Source organism: Cervus canadensis, chromosome 1 (genome assembly GCF_019320065.1).
Source record: "Cervus canadensis isolate Bull #8, Minnesota chromosome 1, ASM1932006v1, whole genome shotgun sequence".
In the NCBI taxonomy this organism is placed as follows: Eukaryota; Metazoa; Chordata; class Mammalia; order Artiodactyla; family Cervidae; genus Cervus; species Cervus canadensis.
The window spans coordinates 19626857-19649144 of record NC_057386.1 but is presented as its reverse complement, the minus strand read 5'-3'; the positions used below and the strand labels follow the sequence as shown (position 1 = coordinate 19649144).

At 44.7% G+C, this 22288-nt stretch overlaps 2 protein-coding genes across 3 annotated transcripts; one reads left to right on the top strand and one right to left on the bottom strand.

Annotated features, from left to right (window-relative positions):
* The first annotated feature begins 65 nt into the window (after positions 1-65).
* On the top strand, positions 66-11760 carry CNTD1 (cyclin N-terminal domain containing 1). Its single transcript, XM_043467907.1, has 7 exons — positions 66-488; positions 3698-3773; positions 4340-4508; positions 8399-8561; positions 9160-9304; positions 9948-10044; positions 10593-11760. The coding sequence occupies exons 1-7, from the start codon at positions 320-322 to the stop codon at positions 10761-10763; spliced, it is 990 nt and encodes a 329-aa protein (XP_043323842.1). The 5' UTR covers positions 66-319; the 3' UTR covers positions 10764-11760.
* BECN1 (beclin 1) lies at positions 10991-21942 on the bottom strand. Of its 2 annotated transcripts, XM_043467884.1 has the most exons (12): positions 21790-21942; positions 21396-21524; positions 19462-19529; positions 18292-18350; positions 17584-17674; positions 17343-17479; positions 16988-17182; positions 15787-15933; positions 14424-14573; positions 13491-13551; positions 12902-13044; positions 10991-12186 (listed from the first exon to the last, which is right to left on the bottom strand). In XM_043467884.1, exons 2-12 carry the CDS (start codon positions 21520-21522, stop codon positions 12018-12020), a joined length of 1347 nt encoding a protein of 448 aa, XP_043323819.1. In that variant the 5' UTR covers positions 21523-21524; positions 21790-21942; the 3' UTR covers positions 10991-12017. The 2 variants fall into 2 exon arrangements, with proteins under 2 accessions (XP_043323819.1, XP_043323826.1); XM_043467891.1 differs by lacking the exon at positions 21790-21942 and having other exon boundaries at positions 17584-17730; positions 18254-18350; positions 21396-21469.
* Between the last annotated feature and the right edge of the window lie 346 nt (positions 21943-22288).

Below are 22288 nucleotides of genomic sequence, written 5' to 3'. Positions count from 1 at the left end.
TCCTCGGCCTCGGAAGGGAACCCTGGGAGCTGTAGTCCGTCTTTCTATTCACAAAGAGGGCGGCTCGGGGCCCAAGGGAAAGGGCGGGGCAGGAGAGAAGAGGCCTTGCTTTCCGATTGGCTCAGGGCCCGCGGCCGTTGGGGCGGGAAAAGGCTGTGGAAGGCTCCAGGCTGTGTTGGGAAGTGGGTTTTCCTCAGACTTGAGGCGAGGACAAGCGCACGGAAGGCGACGAAGAACCCAGGGTGTGGCAGAAGACTCTGAAGAGAGGTTAAAGGCGTGGGTTTATGAGCCGTCTGGGTACCCAAACACGGTTCTGAAGATGGACCGACCCGAGAGGCCGAGATTGTCCTCTCTCAGTGACTTTCGGTTTGGAGCTGTTGCCACAGAGACCATCGAAGACACTCTGCTCCACTTGGCCCAGCAGAATGAGCAAGCCGTGCAAGAGGCTGCCGGCCGGATGGGCAGCTTCAGGGAGACCCGGATCGTGGGTGGGGATGCAGGCCGGGGAGCTGGTCTTATGGGAGACCCGGGCACTTGTCTTTGAGGCACCGATCTTGAGATTCATTATGCGTTATTCCTTCAAGTTTCGTTAGTACCTACTATATGCCAGGCGTTGGGGTGGGGGTACAGTGATGAGCCAGACTCACCAGCCCCCCACCCTTGATTTCAACTCAATTCAATAGAGTACTTACTCTCCTTGCCTCGTAGGATAGAAAAAAGAGGTCTAGTCCCAACTTTTAAATCATGTATATAATCTTCGGAGACTATTAGGACAAATCTGCAAATGACTAGGTACAAGTATGCTTAGATAAGTGACATACCACATAAAACAAGCTTTTATGGAGATTGAGAAGAAAGATGGAGTGAGGTGGGAGTAGGATGAATTAAGGTCCTCCAAGCATCATGGTATTTAAGGTAGACCCTGAAGGATGACATTTTGGTTGGTGAAGGTGACGGGTGATGTTTCTTTCTTTTTTCTGGCTGTGCTGGGCAGCTTGTGAGAGTTCCCCAACCAGGGATTGCCTTAACAGTGGAAGCGCCAAATCCTAACCACTAGACCATGGGAACTCCCAGGACCATGTTTCTGCTAAAACAGAATAACATGAGTCAAGCAATGGAATAGGGACACTTTGAGTGAATGTGGGTACCATGTCATTCAGGTTGGCCAGAGTGGAAGAGTAGTTGAAATTCAGACCAGAAAGGTGGTTTGGAGACCATGGGGAATTTTGAATGCCAAAGTGAGGAGTTTATATGTGACATAATAGGAAAACAAGAAGGCATTAAAGGGTTGTTTTTTTTTTTTTTTCATATGGGAGTTCTATAACTGCAACCTTTGCCCTAGAAAAAATTATTTTGGCTGTGATGTAAAGGATGGGTAAGAGTAGAGAGAGATAAGGGGGTAGGTTGTCCAGTGGAGTCTTTGTCAGTCGTTATTTTTTAGGTAATAAGACAGGAGAAATGACAAGACAGGATAGATGAAAAACATCTAAGAGGTAAAATCTAGGGTTCTGTAATGGATGAATTTAAGAAGTGAAAAAGGGGAAGATGACTATATCAAAGGGTTGAGCCTAGACATACAGTGGTGCCATTAAGAGAAACACACATACAGAAAAAGAAAAAACAAAAAGGAAACGTGACTTGTTTGGGAAATAAAATGGTTTTGGTTTGAGATCTACTGAGTTTCAGATGCTTGTGGGACATCTGGAGGAAGGTTTCTGACAGGTTGTTTAAAAATTTAAGTTGGAAGAGAGGTCCAGTAAAGATAAAGGTTTGGGAGTTATCTCCATAGTGATACTGCTGAAACTGGCAGAGGATGAGCTCTTAGAAGCAGAATCTAGTACAGTTTCTTGGGAGACATTTTGTGTTCAGGTAAGTGGAGAGGGAAGAAGGATCATGAAGGAAATAAATGGAATGGCTGGGGAGATAGGAGCAGAACCAAGAGACCCTTGGAAACAAGAGGAGAATTTCATGAAGGATGATGGTCAGCAGTTTCAGATGCTTCAGAGATGTGAACAACAGGGATGAGGATTGCAATTTAGACGTATTTCCTGACCCCTGAGACAATCATTTCAGCGAATTGTAAAAAGTAGAAGCCAAATTGCAGAATATGAGGGACTGAGTGATTAAGTGGTAGCAAGCAGCAGGTATAAGCTAGGCTTTCCAGAGTTTTCACAGTGATAGAGGCTACAGAGATAGAGCCCTAGTTTAAGAGAATGGAAGGGGAGGGTCTTTTAGTTAATAGATTTGAGTATGTTTGTATAATAAGTACAGGAGATGGAGCAGCAGGAGAGAGGTGTAACCCTCATCTATTCCACCTAACCCACACTGTTTTCTTGACAAGTTAAAATGAAAAATACTAATAGAAACAATTGCCCGGATATTAATAGTTAATAATTCAAATAAAAAGCAAAACAACTATAAACACACCCCTCCCCACAAAAATAAAGAAATGAAATCTGCTGCTGCTGCTAAGTCGCTTCAGTCATGTCCGACTCTGTGCGACCCCATAGACGGCAGCCCACCAGGCTCCCCCGTCCCTGGGATTCTCCAGGCAAGAACACTGGAGTGGGGAAATGAAATCTAGGCTCCAGCAAAGAAAAGGACTGGCTAATGACACAATTATGAGTTCTAGGATACTTTGCTTAATTGCTGAAACTAATTATCTTCATTGGACACTGTTAGCAGAGCTTTAGCCTCTGTCGTGATGAGGTTTTGTACATATATCTATGTGTAACCTGTGTCAAGTAGATTGTTAAACTGTTTTGTGCTAAATTTTATAATTTTTTTCCTTTAAGTTAGATTTTCTCTGAAGATATATGGAAATTTGACTGTTTGTGATTCTTTGTTGATCAATGCTCACAGTTCCTAGTTCTGCAGGACCTTTGAGAGCTAACATTTATCCTTGTTTCCACCCTCTAATGATATTGCTAACTAAATAGAATTCTATCTGGGGCTGTTCTTTCAAAGAGAAACACAGACAGCCTAAAATCTTGCCAAGGTATCTTACCCTTCCCACCTTCCCAATGACTTGCCCCCACCCAAGCTGGACCTTGTTTCCTGATTTAGGGCATAATTCTGCCAAACAAGCCACTTCACAGTAACAAACTTGCTCCTGGAGGAGGCTCAGCCACCAAAGATTTACCCAACAAACTGGTGGTGGAGAGGTGGTGTCCAGCTGTAAGGTGAATTGTGTTTGTAAAGCAATGGGAGTTCTCCAGAGGGTGGTTACTAAACAAACAGTGTTATAAAGAATATCGAAGCTCCAGGAGGGACCTTTTTGTTCCTGTCAACATTCCACTGAAAACAGAATATACGAGTTAGGGTTTTTATCCATCCAAGAATCTCTCTTGAAGCCGGAGGTTCCCAGCATGGCGTAAAGGCCAACGAGAGCAGCTGGTTTGTTTGTGTGTAGCTGGCCAAGCCTTTTATCAGCTGAGACCCACAGGAAGGCTCAAGGGGCCCTGAGGGGGCTTAGTAAACCTTTGTTTTTGCACTCAGTCAGCCTCCTTTTCATGCTTCTCATCTGCCTCTTGGCAGCAAAGGGGACCAGGCTCCGCCTGGATTGTTTCAGTCTCATCTTTCGCACCTCCTGACCCTCTTCCCTGAGTCCCATCATGGCTTTTATACAACGCCAAGAGTTCCCAGAGTCGTTTTGGTTGCACCTTGTGAATCAGGCTCTTCTTTCCTGTTTTGGCAGAGTTTGTTTTTCTCCTGTCTGAACAATGGTGTCTGGAGAAATCCGTGAGCTACCAGGCTGTAGAAATCCTAGAAAGGTAAAGCCCTGAGCATAAGGCCTTTGTGAGGGGTAACTCTCAGGATGGCTAATGTACCCATATCTTAAAAAAATACTAGTTGCTTCTTACTGTGAGGCCAGGTTTGTACATTACTTGCAAATGTATTTTTTTTTTAAGTTTTGTATTTTTTTAAATAATATTTTATTTATTTTTGACTACTCTGGAACGTTGTTGCTTTGTGCAGACTTTCTCTAATTGCGGCAAGCTGGGGCTACTCTTCATTGTGGTGCAAGGATTTCTCATTGAGGTGGCTTCTCTTGTTGATGGGCACAGACTCTAGGCCCATGGGCTTCAGTAGTTGCAGCTCATGGGCTAAGTTGCTTCATGGCATGTGGAATCTTCCTGGGTCAGGGATCGAACCTACGTTCCCTGCATTGGCAGGCTGATTCTTATCCACTGTGCCACCAGGGAAGTCCGCATATGTAAATTTTTTTAGCCAGCAATTGGATATTAGAGAGGATAAGATGTAGCATAGTTTGAAGCACCAACTCCATTTAGTCTCAGTGGGTGTGGATTGATTCCTCTGCTGTTTCCCTTTTTTACAGGTTTATGGTTAAGCAGGCAGAGAACATCTGCAGGCAAGCTACAATTCAGCTGAGAGGGAAGACAGAACCTCAGAATTGGAGGGCTCTGAAAGAGCAGCTTTTCAACAAGTTTATCCTGCGTCTTGTGTCATGTGTTCAGCTGGCGAGCAAACTTTCCTTCCACTACAAAGTAAGGAGCTAGGGTGACTCGTGGGCACCTAAGTGTTAAAGAGAAACCAGCTCATCCAAGGGTGGCTTTGAGAAACCCACTCCTAGGGCTAGGTGATACTACTCATGCGGAAATTCCAGAGTGTAATCATGCTTCCTAAGCAGACCTCCTACACACACACACACACACACACAGAGTCACACAGACCTCCTAGTCACACAGACCTCCTACACACACACACACACACAGAGTCACTCAGACCTCCTAAACACACACACACACATAGAGTCACACAGACCTCCTAGTCACACAGACCTCTTACACACACACACACACATACAGAGTCACTCAGACCTCCTACACACACACACACACACATAGAGTCACACAGACCTCCTACACACACACACACACACACAGAGTCACACAGATCTCCTAGTCACACAGACCTCCTACACACACACACACACACACACACACAGAGTCACTCAGACCTCCTACACACACACACACACACACATACAGAGTCACTCAGACCTCCTACACACACACACACACATAGAGTCACACAGACCTCCTAGTCACACAGACCTCCTAGTCACACAGACTTCCTACACACACACACACACACATACACACACACACACACACAGTCACTCAGACCTCCTACACACACACACACACACACACAGACCTCCTACATAGTCACACAGACTTCACACACACACACAGACCTCCTACACACACACACAGTCACACAGACCTCCTACACACACACACACACACACAGACCTCCTACACACACACACAGTCACACAGACCTCCTACACACACACACAGTCACACAGACCTCCTACATACACACACACAGTCACACAGACCTCCTACACACACACACAGAATCACACAGGCTTCCTACACACACACAAACACACAGTCACACAGACCTCCTACACACACACACACAGAGACCTCCTACACACACACACAGTCACACAGACCTCCTACACACATACACAGTCACACAGACCTCCTACATACACACACACACACAGACCTCCTACACACACACACAGAATCACACAGGCTTCCTACACACACACACACATACACACAGTCACACGGACCTCATACACACACACACACACACACACACACAGACCTCCTACATAAACACACACAGTCACACAGACCTCATACACACACACACACACACACACACACAGACCTCCTACACACACACGCAGTCACACAGACCTCCTACATACACATACAGAGTCACACAGACCTCCTACACAAACACACACACACACAGACCTCCTACACACACACACACAGTCACACAGACCTCCTACATAAACACACACAGTCACACAGACCTCATACACACACACACAGACCTCCTACATACACAGTCACACAGACCTCCTACATACACATACACAGTCACACAGACCTCCTACACAAACACACACATACACACACACACAGACCTCCTACACACACACACACAGAGTCACACAGACCTCCTACATAAACACACACAGTCACACAGACCTCCTAAACACACACACACACACACAGTCACACAGACCTCCTACATACACACACACAGTCACACAGACCTCCTACACAAACACACACACACACACAGACCTCCTACACACACACACAGTCACACAGACCTCCTACATACACACACACAGTCACACAGACCTCCTACACACACATTACACAGTCACACAGACCTCCTACACAAACACACACACCACACAAGACCTCCTACACACACACACACAGTCACACAGACCTCCTACATAAACACACACAGTCACACAGACCTCATACACACACACACAGACCTCCTACATACACAGTCACACAGACCTCCTACATACACATACACAGTCACACAGACCTCCTACACAAACACACACATACACACACACACAGACCCCTACACACACACACAGAGTCACACAGACCTCCTACATAAACACACACAGTCACACAGACCTCCTAAACACACACACACACACACAGTCACACAGACCTCCTACATACACACACACAGTCACACAGACCTCCTACACAAACACACACACACACACAGACCTCCTACACACACACACAGTCACACAGACCTCCTACATACACACACACAGTCACACAGACCTCCTACACACACATACAGTCACACAGACCTCCTACATACACATACACAGTCACACAGACCTCCTACACAAACACACACACACACAGACCTCCTACACACACACACACAGTCACACAGACCTCCTACATAAACACACACAGTCACACAGACCTCATACACACACACACAGACCTCCTACACACACACACAGTCACACAGACCTCCTACATACACAGTCACACAGACCTCCTACATACACATACACAGTCACACAGACCTCCTACACAAACACACACATACACACACACACAGACCTCCTACACACACACACAGAGTCACACAGACCTCCTACATAAACACACACAGTCACACAGACCTCCTAAACACACACACACACACACAGTCACACAGACCTCCTACATACACACAGTCACACAGACCTCCTACAGAAACACACACACACACACAGTCACACAGACCTCCTATACACACACACAGTCACACAGACCTCCTACATACACACACACTGTCACACAGACCTCCTACACACACACACAGTCACACAGACTTCCTACACACACACACACACAGTCACACAGACCTCCTACACACACACACACACACACACACACACACACACACACACATACACACACAGTGCAGTTATTAACCTGAAGTTCTGTTCCCAAAGTATAATTGCTGGACAGATGCCATCATTCATACAGGTCACCTTTCCTCCCCTTGGACTCAAGGACAGTTTACATAAGGTGCCTGAATTGCTAACCTACATAGTAGTATTAAAGGCAAAAAAACTATTGCATTTATAAAGGACACAATGTTTCCACATCACTATGTGATTCTTGTATAGTAAAGTATCATTTATTCAACAAATATTTATTGTCTTCTATGGTGCCATAGCTACAAGAGTAAAAATATTGTCTGTGCTCTCAAGGAATTTATTATCTAATGGGAGAAGACACACAAACAAATGTGGGAAAGTGTTCTGATTAGTGTGAATACAGAGGACTGTGAATGTACTTAATCAGCCTTGGGGAGACAAGAAAGTGTATTTAGAGAAAATTATTTTTTTTTTAAACAACAGAACATTTATTCATTATATTCCACCTGTTGTTAAGCACTATCTCCACTCCCATCTAGAGGTGTTTCTATCAGTCTGCCTCTCTTTGAGATTAATTAAAAATTTTTAATAATAATTATTTCCTGCTATTAACATACAGTAATGCATTATTCTTTTAATTGTTATCCAGGAATGTTTCACTGCCTGTATGCTTTAGTTTAAGTTGAATACAAATGGTGAGGGCAGACATCTTTGCTTTTTCACAATCTTAGGGAGAAAGCATTCAATTTCTCACCATTACAAATGATGTTAGCTATAGGATTTTTGGTATATCACTTTAACCAATAAAGTGACTTCTTGAATGGGAGGGCGGGGGGATGGGTGGATCCTAAGGGGAGAGGGGGCATAGGTAAGGAGGGCAGAAAGAGAGGTGTGTGGGGGGTGGGGGCAGAGGGAGATGCAGACATGGGAAATGTGTAGACACCTGGAGAGCCTGTGGGTTTGGGAACGCAAGTAATTCTGTGTAGGCGTAGAGTATAAGGGGGAATTACCAAGAGAGAAGCTGAGATAAAGGCAAGAACTGGATTGTGAAGGGCTTTGTTTACTATGCCAAGATGTATGACCTCTATTCTGACAACCGGCTCTCCCTTTCACTATCTTTTGGTTTTGTTTGCTCAGATAATCAGCAACATTACAGTCCTGAATTTCCTCCGGGCTCTAGGGTATCTTCACACTAAAGAAGAACTGCTGGAATCAGAGCTTGATGTTTTGAAGTCCCTGAACTTCCAAATCAATCTGCCTACTCCTCTGGCATATGTGGAGATGCTCCTGGAGGTTTTAGGTACTTAATTGTGTTGGGCATGCAAGTTGGAGTCTTCCATAAGAAGGTGGAACTTCCATAGAAGTTCCTAGGGGGATGTCCCTGGTGGTCTAGTGCTTAAGACTCGCGCTTCCACTGCAGGGGGCACAGGTTAGATCCCTGGTCAGGGAAGTAAGATCCTGCATGCCTCGGGGGTGATCAAAAAAAAAGATAGAAAAGGAATGTGCTTAAGGGTTTGAGGGCAGTGGGCAGAACCTGACAGTGAGGAACAGCAGTTTTCAGTTTCCTCTAGTACTTGTCAGGGAAAGAAACATGTCTGTGCACCTGACTTCTCTCTGGACTCATTAGGCACACTCTTATTGTAAGATCAAAGAGTTGATTTTATAGAGGCATGAGATAAGAGGGGAACAAGCAAATAGATTCCAATTATATATATATATATATCTCGTAGATGAAGGTTTCTCTACTTCTCCCTTTGTCCTTTAAAATCGACCTCCAGCTAGAGGTTTCTTACAGTAGAACTTAGCAACCAGGAAGCACAGCAGCTTTGTTTCTCATGACAACTGTGATTACAGTCAGACACAAATAATGCTCTTTACCCTGCGCGTACTCCATCTAGGATACAATGGCTGTTTGGTCCCAGCCTCACAGCTGCATGCAACCTGCCTGATTCTACTTGACCTAGTCTATCTTCTGCATGAACCTGTATATGAAAGCCTGCTGAGGGCTTCAATTGAGAACTCCACACCCAGTCAGCTGCAAGGGTAAGGCAACTCCTTTACTGTAGGCTCCTTCCAGAAACAGGGAGTCAGTAACATATCACGAGAACTTGGGAAATGGAATTTACCTAGCAAGGCACCTAGGCCACAGATAACCTGCACGGGTTACCTTGTTCTAATCTATATCCAATATGTTGTTTGGATGGATGACTGAGTTCAATCAGCAAAACCCTAGAGGCTTTTACTTTTAAATTTAAATGACTTCAAGTAATTAACATACTTTCATTCCTAATTCTTCTTTTATAGCTGCTTATAATTTCAGATTACTGAGCTGCTTTTATAGTCACCTAGGAAAAGAAGCCAGTCACAGGGTTGCAACTTGGACAAAGTGTTTGATTACTGTAAAGTCAGGCTGGTAAAAAGCCTTACAGTTACATTTGGTAGGGAGACAGATGGAACAACAAAAGGTCCATAAACCATTCAGCCAGAAGGCTCACGTTTTTATCTCAGTTGAGTTGGGGGAAGTTGGAAGAGGGAATCAATTAGCTATTACTTGACCATTTCTTTCCATGTATAAAATTTCCCATGATCAACGTAAACAACTCAAGAGTTGAAGTTCTGTAGCCTTAGGATTTGGAAGATCCAGTGTCAATCTAGCTCCAAAATTAATGTGGTTTTAATCACTCAGGGAAAAGTTTGTTTCAGTGAAGGAAGACTTCATGCTGTTGGCAGTAGGAATCATTGCAGCAAGTGCTTTCATCCAAAACCATGAGTGCTGGAGCCAGGTATGCACCACTGAAAGGACCAGTATGGTCAGAATTCATTTAATAGAAAGCATTCTCCCATTAGTTAAGGGAAAACAGACAAGCTATAAAAGGTAACTGCCAAGACCTAGGATCAGGATGAATAAGCAGGACTTGGGAGAGAAAACTAGGACTGAAAAATGTTCTCCACTTTCCCCCTTGTGAAATTGGAAATGGAGGCTCAATTTCAGCTTGTTCGTTTCCCATTATGATAACCCACTACCATGTTAAAATCCATTAAGTGTATCCTCCCAAACAGAAAATGTCAAGACTCAAATATCCCTCTTATATTTCACAAAACTTATCTCAGCAGAAGGAAATGTCTAGCAGAAACTTGCCATGCTAACACTATCAGGGCAAAGGTATCCTAGCGTAATGTGGCCACTGGCAAACACTGGGATCTGGGTTCTCTGTGTAAGTTCAGAGAAATGAAAAAATTTACATTTGGCTTGAGAGAAAAGCCCCAGCAATGTGTCTGTGCACTAACATGTGTTTCTGTAGTAATAAGAAATCTGCCTCTATTTCTGAAGGTCATGGGGCATTTGCAGAGCATCACTGGCATTGCCTTGGAGAGCATTGCTGAGTTCTCTTATGCAATCCTAACTCACAGCGTGGGAGCCAGCACTCCAGGTCAACAGCAGCCTGTTCCTCCCCACCTGGTGGCCCGACCTCCAAGGGCCGCTGCTTCCTCCAACACATGAGGCAGGCGGAATCTGCCAAATATAAACAGCCTTCTGTTGCTGCACCCATCCCTCCCTTTGTTTACTTTCATACTCAGGGTACAAAAGTTTCAAGCATCTTCTGAGTTGTCTTTTGTAATCCAACTTCATGCTTATTTTTCTGCATCAGAGAAAGAGTTAAGATGAATAACCATGTCCCTTTTGTCATATCACACTGAATATGTCAAAGAGCTGGGAGAAGACAGAGGATCAGTGAAATTAGTTTATTTTTGTTTAACAAGGTATTTATGGCTTTTCTTTAACTGTTCATTTTATTAAGACAGAACCTCAGACATGGAAATTAGTATTAACCAGGGGCTCAAATACTGAGACCATATGGGTGACCCTGACTGAACATCAAGGATGTTGACTTTATTTCCCCTTAAAATTAGTTTAACATCTCTGTTCTGTTATGGAGAGCTACACAAATAGGGCTTTCTCTACAGGTATCTATTTTTCCATTAAGAGTCTTTTTAAAAAACTAACACCCACCTCTACACATATTTCAACAGACTTTCCACATACCTGCACTTGAACTCAATTCTCCCAGAATACAAAGTACTCTATTTTAGTTAAAGAAAAACCCAACAGTGCACCTCTGGGCAGTTATCAGACTGCAGTTGATCTTTTATTACAAATAATTAAATCTCTCCACCAAGGTCTCAAACAGTATCAAACACCATTTCATATCTCTTAACACAGAGCAGAGCAGGCATTCAGTACTAGAACCAAGTAAGAAGTGTTAAATTTCAAGCTTCTGATCACATCACACGGTGACCAAAGCTTGTGTCATTTTCTCATGTTATCCAACTGAGCATCTCACACTTCTTGTCCTCTCAGTGGAGACAAAAGTTTCTAGTTCATGTTCTAAGCGCAGGAAGTTGAGAGAGACAAACTCCAGTGAAAACACATCAATCTCAATTCAACTCAGTTTAAAAAAAAAAAAAAAAAAGCAAACTTAAATTATCTGTTTTGAGGGGACAAAAGGAAAGGAAGGCATGGGGTTAAGAGTCAAAACTGTGACAAAGACCAGATGCTATACATGGCATGTTATAGTTCTGGAAACTATCTGTTATATGATATTTTAAAATAAAGTGGCTTTTGTGGATTTTTTTCTCTTTTGGTATTGTAAACATATGCTGTTTAATAGTACCCGAATTTAACACTTTCTTTTTTTCCAAACAAAACAAAATTGAAAGCCTTTAAGGCAAACGACCTCCTAAGGAAAAAAGAAAGTCATTTGTTATAGAACTGTGAGGATACCCAAGCAAGACCCCACTTAAGATTCGTCAGCATAAACTTGAGAGCTTTTGTCCACTGTTCCTCCGAGTTAAACTGAGTTTTGATGGAATAGGAGCCACCACTGCCTCCTGTGTCTTCAATTTTGCCTTTCTCCACATCCATCCTGCAGGTGAACACAGCAGAACTCATTAGTAACTGAGATCCGAGTTAAGTCAGTTCAGGCAAATGGGCAGGGACTTGATCATGGGACCATTCACGTCATTTTATCTATTAAAGAACTCTTGGCGAGAAGCGGTAGTGTATTTTGGATTTGCTTGAAAGTCCAATATCAAGAAGGCTGTCACAAGAGCCTCATTGTGATTGCGGAGCACAGGGACAGGACACACACCCACACAGATGAGAAGCCTGGGGCAGAGGGTGAGTGAGGGGGACAGTGCAGGCATCCCTCACTCATGGGGAGGGGAGGGGGGCAGAAGAAAAGAAATGCTTTGTTTTGGGGTGAGGGAAGCAGCTCAGCCCTACTCTCTTAAGTAAGGTGCCCCTCTGTCTCTGGGCTCCTACAAAATTTGATCAAAGGAAGCATTCCTGTATCTTTCCAAGGGCATGAGGGAAAACCTCCCTGAAACTGGAGAGCAAGCTTGAGCTCTGCACCAAGAAAATCCCTCACACCATCGAAGTCAGCATTTTCTCCAGGGATCAGGTGGTCACACTGTCTTGCTTGCAGTGTTGGATCCATCCTGCCCATCAGTGTCATGGGATTTGACTCCGTTTTCAGCTTTCCCACCATGCGTACTAGTTTTGCTTCCATTCTTACTGTCCCTTCCATTCTGCTCACTTTGGTCCTACTTTAGGTTCATTCAGCACTGGGGAATACTGACCTGTAAGGAAGGCAAAAACGTGTCTCGCCTTTCTCAACTTCTTCTTTGAACTGCTGCACACAGTCCAGGAAAGCCACCATTGCATGGTCAAACTTGTTGTCCCAGAAAAACCGCAGCCCCCCTGAACAGTACAACGGCAGCTCCTGCCCGAGAAGAGAGAACTGGCTGTATTTGTGGCCCAAACACTGGCTACAACAGGCTGCTCCCAATCCAATCCATCTCTCTGCCAGGTTCTGTCTGGATTCCACTGGCAACAGTAACCCTGGGCAAATACCACGCACCCAGAACTGTTTCACCATCACTGAAATGTATCAAACATCTACTGCACAGTGATGCCTTTCTCATCCTGGCACACACATTCTCCTTGGATCCGCCCATATCTCTTCTCAACAAACTGTAAAAGTATAATTTTCTCAACAGGCCCCAGAAAGCTAATCCTGAACTAGACAAGCCACTGAACAAGACACTGGCTCATCATGAGATATCTCAGTCTAAGAAATGAAATTATGCTATTATCAAAAGTAAACTATTTTGTTAGGAAGTACAAGGATTCTGTACTGTAGGTGAAAAATGGAACTTCCTAGAGTACCTTAGATTTGTCTGTCAGAGACTCCAGATATGAATGGTTTCCATAGGGAACAAGTCGATACCTAAAATGGAGATGCAGACAGAGATGAATACAGGACTCTTCCTAAAATGATTACTAGGGTGTTATAACCCAGTGATTTTTGGTCTTCAGCTACCCAAAGAAAGTGAAAGTGTTAGTCACTCAGTTGTGTCCAACTCTTTGCGACTCCATGGACTGGGACCCACCAGGCTCCTCTGTCCATGGAATTCTCCAGGCAAGAATATTGGAGTGGGCTGCCACTTCCTTCTCCAGGGGATCTTCCCGACCCAGGGACTGAACTTGGGTCTCCTGCATTGCAGGCAGATTCTTTACTGTCTGAGCCACCAGGGAAGCCCAAGCTACCCAAGGACCTCTTTTATTATTTCCACTCCTCGTAACCTCCCCATGGGGGCTCCATGTTTAAAAAGTTTTGTTTGGGACTTCCCTGGTAGTCCAGTGGCTAAGACTCCATGCTCCCAATGCAGGGGGACTGGGTTGGATCCCTGGTCAAGGAACTAAATCCCACAGGCTACAATTAAGACCTGGTGCAGTCAAATAAATAAACACAAATAAGTATTTTAAAAAAGAAAAAAAAACTACATTTATTATATAATTATCTGGGGGCCTTTTATGGATGTATGTTCTGGTTTAGATTTATAAACAGAAATCTGGACATTTTTTAGGTTCCGGAGATAGGAAGTTGGATACCACTGCTTTGGTCATGCAGTTCATGGACTGCTCAATCAGTGGAAAAGGTCTGTGGTGAGGAGAAAACCAGAAGCACAGTCTCCATAGACAGAATACTCCCTGCTTGCTAGGAGCAAGGGATCTTGGCGTAGTCAACAGAAGTAACAGGTGGCATACACAGATTATATCAAAGACACACCACACTCAAGAAAGGACCACCTTTTTTACCTCTGAAATTTCAGACCCATCTTATTGGCCAGGGCGTGGAGCAGCAACACTGTCTGGCCCCAAGCAGCATTAATCTCATTCCATTCCACTGGAACACTGGGCAGCCGACCCAGTCTAAAGTTATTGATTGTACCAAACTGTCCACTATGCCTACAGAAGAAGGGCAGGGAAAAATACAGAGAGAATGTAAAACTTGGCAAATTCTGATATTTCCTGTTCTCACCTAAAACCTGGCATAAATCTCTCTCCTTATCTTCAGATTCATATATCCAAGCTCTACCTGGTACTTTAAATACGTACGTAAAGTGTGAGTCATCATCTTTCTCCCTGCTGCTCAGACATCAAAGTAGAAACCTGGGCGTCATCCCTGAACACTCTTTCAGCTCCCTTTTCCCCCAAACCACCAAGCTCTGCTGGTTCTACCTCCTAAACCTCTTGAATCTGTCCTCTTCTCTTCAGACTCAATGCCACGGCTCTCTTTTCATGTTTAGAATCCTCCTGACAAATTTCCTAACCAACAACCTTGCCCTCTTCCCCCAAGTCATTTCTCACACTGCAGGTAAAGCCATCATTTACATATACAACTGTACTTTTGTCACTTTCCTGCCCAAAGCGCTTCAGTGGCTCCCACTGCCTTTTGGATAAAGTCCAAATCCCTTAAGGAGGCTTATAAGATCCTTAAGGAATTGGTAGCACTCCAGTTTCGTACCCTGTCCTTCTCTGCTTTATACTCCATCTCCAGTCACAATAAGCTCCTTTCAGTCCAGAAAGTTCAGTGGGAGATTACCACTTCCACTTTCCTCTGCCTCTTTGCACAGGATGTTCTCTCTGCCAGGAACAACCCTCCTCCTCTGGGGACTTAGACTCCACGTCTCAGCTTAAACATCCACTTCCTCTGGGGGAAACGTTCATGCAGCCTCCTCAAATCGGGTGAAGTGCCCTTGTATGTTCCCATAGCACCCTGGGTTCACCAGGACCATGCTGAGTGCCTGTTACCCAGCCATCTCCCCCTCCCCCACGAGACTGCAGCAACCCGGAGGCAGAATCAACATTGCTTTTTGCTGTTGCCCACCCAGTGCTGAGCAGTGTCCACCACATAGCAGAAGCTCAACAGATACCAGCTGACATGGATAAAATGTCAAATAAATGAGGAAACAAATGACCCCGGGAGAGGGGGATGAATGGAAGTCACCAAGCTCTAGAATCTCATTCCCCTTATTGTGAAATGGATGAAGCCTAGATGGGGTGAAAATGACACGGACTACTATTTCATGGGAGGTGGGCACCCTGGCTTAGTGGTCAACAGCTAACATTCAGATATTCAGTGCTTCCCAGATGCCCCTCACCCTCCAGCCCTTCTTACCAAATGTGGAAGGTTGCATTAAAGACGTTGGTTTTCTTCAGCTTGTCCAGCTGCATCTGGGCATAACGCATCTGGTTTTCTACACTCTTCAGCTCATCATCCAGTTCTAGCTGTTGTCTTTTAAATTCACTGTATTCCCTTTGATACCTGTGAACAGACAAGGTGGTCATTAAAGGCTGTTAGTTTGGGGGCTAAAATTTCTCTCCCACCACTCCTCTCAAAGACTTCTTCTAGTGATTATGATCACTTCTAGTTGCAGCACCTTGTACATTTGGCATAGATCTCACTCAAAGGAGCACAGTTCCCCTACATGTTTTGCCTGGGAGGGACAGAAATGTCCCAAATTCCAACTGCTCACATGCAAAAAAGAGGAGGAAGACAGAATGCTCCCAAACCAGGACCAGATACTTCTTGGACTTCTGGTCTTTTCCAGAAACAAGGTTAGTCAATGGTGGTTTCTTCCCTGAAATGGTCTGATTGTCTATCACTTCACTTCTACATGCCTATTGTCCTTTAAATGGTTAGTGTACATCATTTCTAATGGAACTTGTTACACTACCCCATGAAAAATTTAACTTTTTCTCAGTCCTCCACTCCCCCACTTTCAGTCTCCTCCACTAGACAGAGGGTTCTCTCAGGTCAAGAATACCAATGAAGGACTTCTCTGGAGGTCCACAGGCTAAGACTCCGAGCTCCCAATGCAGAGGGCCCAGGTTCAATCCTTGGTCAGGGAACTAGATTCCACATGCTACAACAAAGATCAAGGATCCCATGAGCTGCAGCTAAGACCTAGCACAGCCAAATAAATTAATATTTTAAAAAAAGAGCACCAGTGAATTTTGAGCTGGAAGAGAATGAATGTAGGCCAACACACTTAACCTTCCAGAGGAGGATGTGGGATTCAGTGGCTGACTCATCCAAATGTTCCCTATAGGACAGAGCTGTCACTAGAGGCCTGGTTCCCAGCTCTCCAAAAGCACTGGACAAAACCAATGCTTTTGTCACTTAACCATGCTGACTCTTCCTACATAAGCCTCCCAACCAACATCGAGAAACAGGGCCTGGAAATGCAGGGTCTAGAGCAGACATGCTACTGAATGCCGACTGCTGTTTACAAACTAATCAGACACATTTGGCTGTGAGCCATTTCCTCCCCCGGAGCCTTGAGGCAGGAAGATGGAAGAACAGGGTGATCACTCACTGAGCTTCCTCCTGATCCAACCTCTCAGCCTCAGCTTGGACCTTCTCGAGATTTTCCGCCACCATCTTCCGGTTCTTTTCCACGTCTTCCAGCTCTTGGATCAGCCTCTCCTCCTCTAATGCCAGCTCGTTTAGCTCTAATCCAAGCTGTTCGCTGTCATCTTCATTCATTTGCTCTAAGATCTCCAAACAGCGTCTGCCAAGGACATAGTCAGGGAAGGCTTATGGGAGGGAACCTGTTATTCCATTACCCTGCATGAAGCACAGCTCTTGGGTGAGGGTTGTACAGCCCCAGAGCAGTGAGCACTCCAAGACTCAGAGCCCTGTTCCTGGGCCCAGGCCCTGGATGCACTCACTTGTAGTTCTGACATTCATTTTCAGTGACGTTGAGCTGAGTGTCCAGCTGGTCTAAGAGAGTGTCTGTGCATTCCTCACACAGGGGGTGATCCACATCTGTCTGGCCTGACATGATGTCAAAAAGGTCCCCAGTGACCTGGAAGGAGAGGAGAGTCAGGGTAAGGCCTGTCTCAAGTCACCTGCCTGGAGATCCCCCTACCAGCCAGCCCATTGCAAGCCACTGGCACGAGGCAGACTTGCCTTTAGTCTTCGGCTGAGGTTCTCCATGGTGCCGCCATCGGATGCCTCCCCAATCAGAGTGAAGCTGTTGGCACTTTCTGTGGACATCATCCTGCAGACAGCCCCCCGCCCACGGGCCACATGAGGGAGCAGAGAGGCCTCCTCCACCTATATGCAATGCTGGTGGCAGAGACTCTCAAGCACCAGCTGAGGGGCCTCAAGGCGCATACCCACTCCTAGCCCGACTGACCTCCCAAGGATACCTCTCTCCCAAGGGAAGGCCATGCTGGTCTTCCACAGGGGCACTCAGCATAAGGCTGGCCTGGATAGACTAAGGAGGGAGAGGGGGCATCAAAAACGGCTATGTGTGTGTCTATAGTAAAAAGGAAGGAGAATCAGGAGAGACCATTTCTTACATGCATCAATAACTAAGAAACTGAACATCTAACATTTGTTATCCTAAAAGTTTTCAAGGGCTCATCTCTTCCATTAGTCAATCACACTCAACTTTTCTTAATTCTTCATCATGAGAGCTACTGTTCCTTCCCACTGTGTGAATGGCTACAGGAAAAAAATCAATATGGAAGGTGATGGGCCAGGTGTAAGGGACAGTGTCTTTTCTAGTAGAGTGAAAGGCTAGGTGATGATTCATCTCCATCACAATTCTGGGTTCAATTAAAATTCTACTGGCCTTTGGCAAGGAACAGGGGGCTGAGGAGTAGTAGGCACCTGGCTGGGGGGATGAATCTGCGAGAGACACCATCCTGGCGAGTTTCAATAAATGGCTCCTGGGAAGGAAATAAGAAGTCATCAGAATTCTAGCAGCTTTTGAGATGGAGTCTATTTTCCCAATGGCCTCAGAACTATTTGGCTTTACCCACGACTGATAACCACAAGACTTGAGAAACAAGAGACTTAAGAAATGGATTTTCTAGCCAATCCTTGAATACATGCACTAAGAAAGGACCCCTGGTACAAATAAACCCCAAGTCCCATTTGACTTTTTTGTGGGAAACAGCATTTCCTAGCTATGTTGTACTCTGTTATATTTGCATTTTCTCAACACTTACTAGTTGGGTTAGGGGAGAGAATGCCCTTCAGGGGTTCCCAACCTTTTTGGCACCAGGGACGAGTTTCGTGGAAGACAATTATTTCACAGACCAGGGCAGGGGGGAGGGGTAGTTCAAGTGCATTATGTTTACTGCACACTTTATTTTTACTGTTTTTACATCAGTTCCACCTCAGATGATCAAGCATTAGATCCTGGAGGTTGGAGACTCCTGCCCTAAATCATGGCACAAGGGAAAAGCCAGAGCAGACTGCAATGAAGTCTTCCATGCATAAAACAAAGTAGATTCTTTGTTTTTCATACTTTGATATAATTTGTATGTGACCAAAGTCTTATCTTTGACAATGAAAATCATCACTCAACACAGTTTAAAAAAAATGACATGTTCTCTAACACCAACAACCCTTCAACACAGTTTAAAAAAAAAGACATGTTCTCAAACACTGACAACCCTTTCTACCTAGTGTAATCACACAATTCTATGTCCAAACCTAGATACTTTTAAGACTAGAGAGGAGTGGATATTAATAATGAGCTATGACAACAGGTATGAACCAGGTAAGACCTGGACACACAGGTCATCATCCCACCTCCCACCTAAAATAGATTATAATTCTACTCCAAATAAAGCAGAGTCTCTCTTCACATTTTTGAATGGATGCCTCGTTCAGCAACCCTGTGACCGCAGGAGTACTTCTGTGTCTTCAGTGATCCACAGTGGCCTGGTTATGTAGAATGTCTCTTGTTAACCAGAGATTTCACATATCTGGGGGCTCCAGGAGCACCAAGGACCCTGCGGAAACCCACTTTGTATTCCAGTGTTTTCATACCTCTCCTGAGTTAGCCTCTTCCTCCTGGGTCTCTCCTGGTTTCAGCTGGGCTGTGGCAAGTAATGGAGCTAAGAGCAAGGGAAACATTGAATCTTTCAGAAAGTCTTCTCAGAGCAGGAGCATGTACGAAAGGATAAGAATCAAAATATCCTCCACCTTTTTCTTGGAGTAGAATTTACAAAAAAAAGGATCTGTTTTCTTCTTCTTATAGCCATTAAATCAGATTAAAGGATTATTAAAGTTTTTCCAGTATAATGGTATGATTAGGTCTTTAAAGAGACATCTTACCTCTCAAAAACACTTAATAAAATATTAATGATGTTTATGTTTGGGATTTGCTTCAAAATCATTTGGGGCTGTAGGTGAAACATGGTTAAATGTGCGTGGATAATCGTTGAAACTTGGTGATGAGTATACAGAGGTTCATTATAAACTTGGATGTTTTCCATAACAAAAGTTAACATCTTCTTTCCCCCAGAATAAGTGGGAAGGAACATGAAAGGAAGATAAAACTTCCTTTCCTGGAACTAAGATCCAGGAAGATGAAAGCTCTCTACATAGCAATGGAGATCTAAGTTACATGAGTATACATTTGTCAAAAACATACAGCTAAGGGTAATTCACTGGCAGTCCAGTGGTTAGGACTCCACACTCTCACTGCCAAGGGTCCAGGTTCAATCCCTGGTTGGGGAACCAGGATCCCACATCCCACAAGCTGTGCATCATGGCCCCCTCAAAAAGCTAAGATATGTAATATATAAATCTTGACAATTAGGGACCTCCCTGGGGGTCCAGTAGTTAAGACTCTGAGTTTCCACTATAGGGGGCAGAGATTCCATCCCTGGCTGGGGAACTAAGATTCCACATGCCATGGGGTACAGGCAAAAAAAAAAAAAAAAATCTTGACAATTAAAAACCGTCAGTGTTATGAAAATTTACCTTTAAAAAAATGAGGTAAAAAGCAAAATACCTGAGTGGATATAGGAGGTGAATGTAGGTATAGAGGAAACAAGAATGGTTGAGTGTAGCTAATTGTTGAAGCTGAATGATGGACACAAGCGAGTTCACTATGCTATTCTCTTATGTTTGAAATTTTCCATATTAAAAATTTCCCATATTATAGTTAATTCCCCTCAGAAAAGAGAAATCAGGCATTGATAATAATAGTTAATATTTGCTGAGTACTTTTCCCTGGCATATTCTTAAGTATTCATGGTCTCTGTCATATTTGATCTTTACAAGTACCTTGAGGTTGTTTTACATTTTACAGATAAAGGAAATAAAAAAAAATTTGGGCCTAGAAACTAAAAATTGGGTGAAGTAACTTGCAAGAAGTCATTCTGCTAGTAAACGACAGCCAGAATTTAAATTCAAGCAGAGTGACTCTAGGTCCATGAGCTTACTTTAACTGTTTATTCAGTCTTTTCCTTTTTCCTAGCTTCATCTCACTTCTTGGGAATTTGGGACTCTATTCCTCTACTTTCCTCTACTTATCAGCCATTGGCTTCTGGGTAAATCATTTAACCTGAGTTTCAATTCCTCATGGATGAAATGATAAATTTTTAGTACTCCTATGCATAGGGGAGTAAAACTGCACTACTCCACAGAGGTTAAAAGGAATGCATGCAATGCACTTGGTATATGGCAAGTCCTCCATAATTGCCGTTTATTTTTACATACAGAATCCTTTACTCTGAAACAGCAGAAGCAGAAAACTAAGGACCTTTCCTTGTTATAGAAAGCTCTCAGAAGCACATAGTGTCAGAACTCTTTTATGTTCTCGATAAGAAAACAAGGAACCAGAGAGAGGAAACAACTTCCGAGGCTCAGAAGGCTTGTTTGTGGCAGGCTATATGTAGTCCTTAAGACCTTCATCTCCAAAGCTGCCCACTTTGAACGATCTTGATCACCCTCTTTCCAAGGGCCTCGCTGACCTGTGAGCTCCTGGATGGTGACACGGTCCAGGATCTTGAAGCTCGTGTCCAGTTTCAGAGGCTGGCTGCACCGCTGACACACGAAGCTCACCTGCATGGTGCTGCTGGATGTCTTAGACCCCTCCATCCCTGCGGCGGTGGAAAGGAGACGACGTTAGGAAGAACAGGCGCCCCTGAACCCCGGGTTCGGAGCTCCCACCTGACTTGCTGTTCTGGTGAAGGGGTAAAAATCCCCACCTGCACCTTTCCCTGTAGGAACGGTAGGATACCAGGCGGACCTGCTTCCGGGGCTGACCCGGCAAAGGCAGTTTACAGCCCAAAGTCAGCGAGGGTCTGCAATAGGGGTGCCCAGGTCCCCTTCAAAAGTAGCCGTCCAGCCCCCAACGCTTTTCACCTCGGGACCCGGAGCCCGCCACCCTGATCCGGTCTACCGCGGGGGTACCGCGGCCTCGGGTCTGTCTGCGAGCGGGACTTCCAAGACTGCCATTGCCCAGCCTTCAGCTACTTCCCGGTCTGCCGGGGGAGGACTTCCGCCGGGACCGGACTTGACGTCACGATGACAGCCGAGCCTCAGGGGCTCAGTCATGGTCCACCCGCTTCAGCGTGGCTGCGACCTCTAGAGGCTGAGCTGGGAAAGGCGGCAGGCGTCGGCCTGGGGGTTGGTGTTGCGAGCGGAAGTGGCGCGACCCAGTTGGGATGGAGTCGCGAAAGAGTCCGGTACAACTTAGCGAATAAACAAACAACCCCTGGACACGCCACCATTTTCGAATTCAGTGACTTTTCTTCAGATTTGTCACTTCTAAGCGGAGCCACTTTGGTTATTCACTGCGGTATCAATTTTTAAAATTTCTCATTGGGAGAACTGGGCGTTTTTTTGAAACGCTTGAGAAAGA

Coding starts and splice junctions, on each gene's coding strand:
- CNTD1 (XM_043467907.1), top strand. CDS start 320: ATGGACCGACCCGAGAGGCCGAGATTGTCCTCTCTCAGTGACTTTCGG. Junction 3,774..4,339: donor GCTGTAGAAATCCTAGAAAG/GTAAAGCCCTGA, acceptor CCTTTTTTACAG/GTTTATGGTTAAGCAGGCAG. Junction 4,509..8,398: donor AACTTTCCTTCCACTACAAA/GTAAGGAGCTAG, acceptor TTGTTTGCTCAG/ATAATCAGCAACATTACAGT.
- BECN1 (XM_043467884.1), bottom strand. CDS start 21,522: ATGGAGGGGTCTAAGACATCCAGCAGCACCATGCAGGTGAGCTTCGTG. Junction 15,934..16,987: donor TTGGATCAGGAGGAAGCTCA/GTGAGTGATCAC, acceptor GTCTGTTCACAG/GTATCAAAGGGAATACAGTG. Junction 13,552..14,423: donor ATGGGTCTGAAATTTCAGAG/GTAAAAAAGGTG, acceptor TCTCCATTTTAG/GTATCGACTTGTTCCCTATG.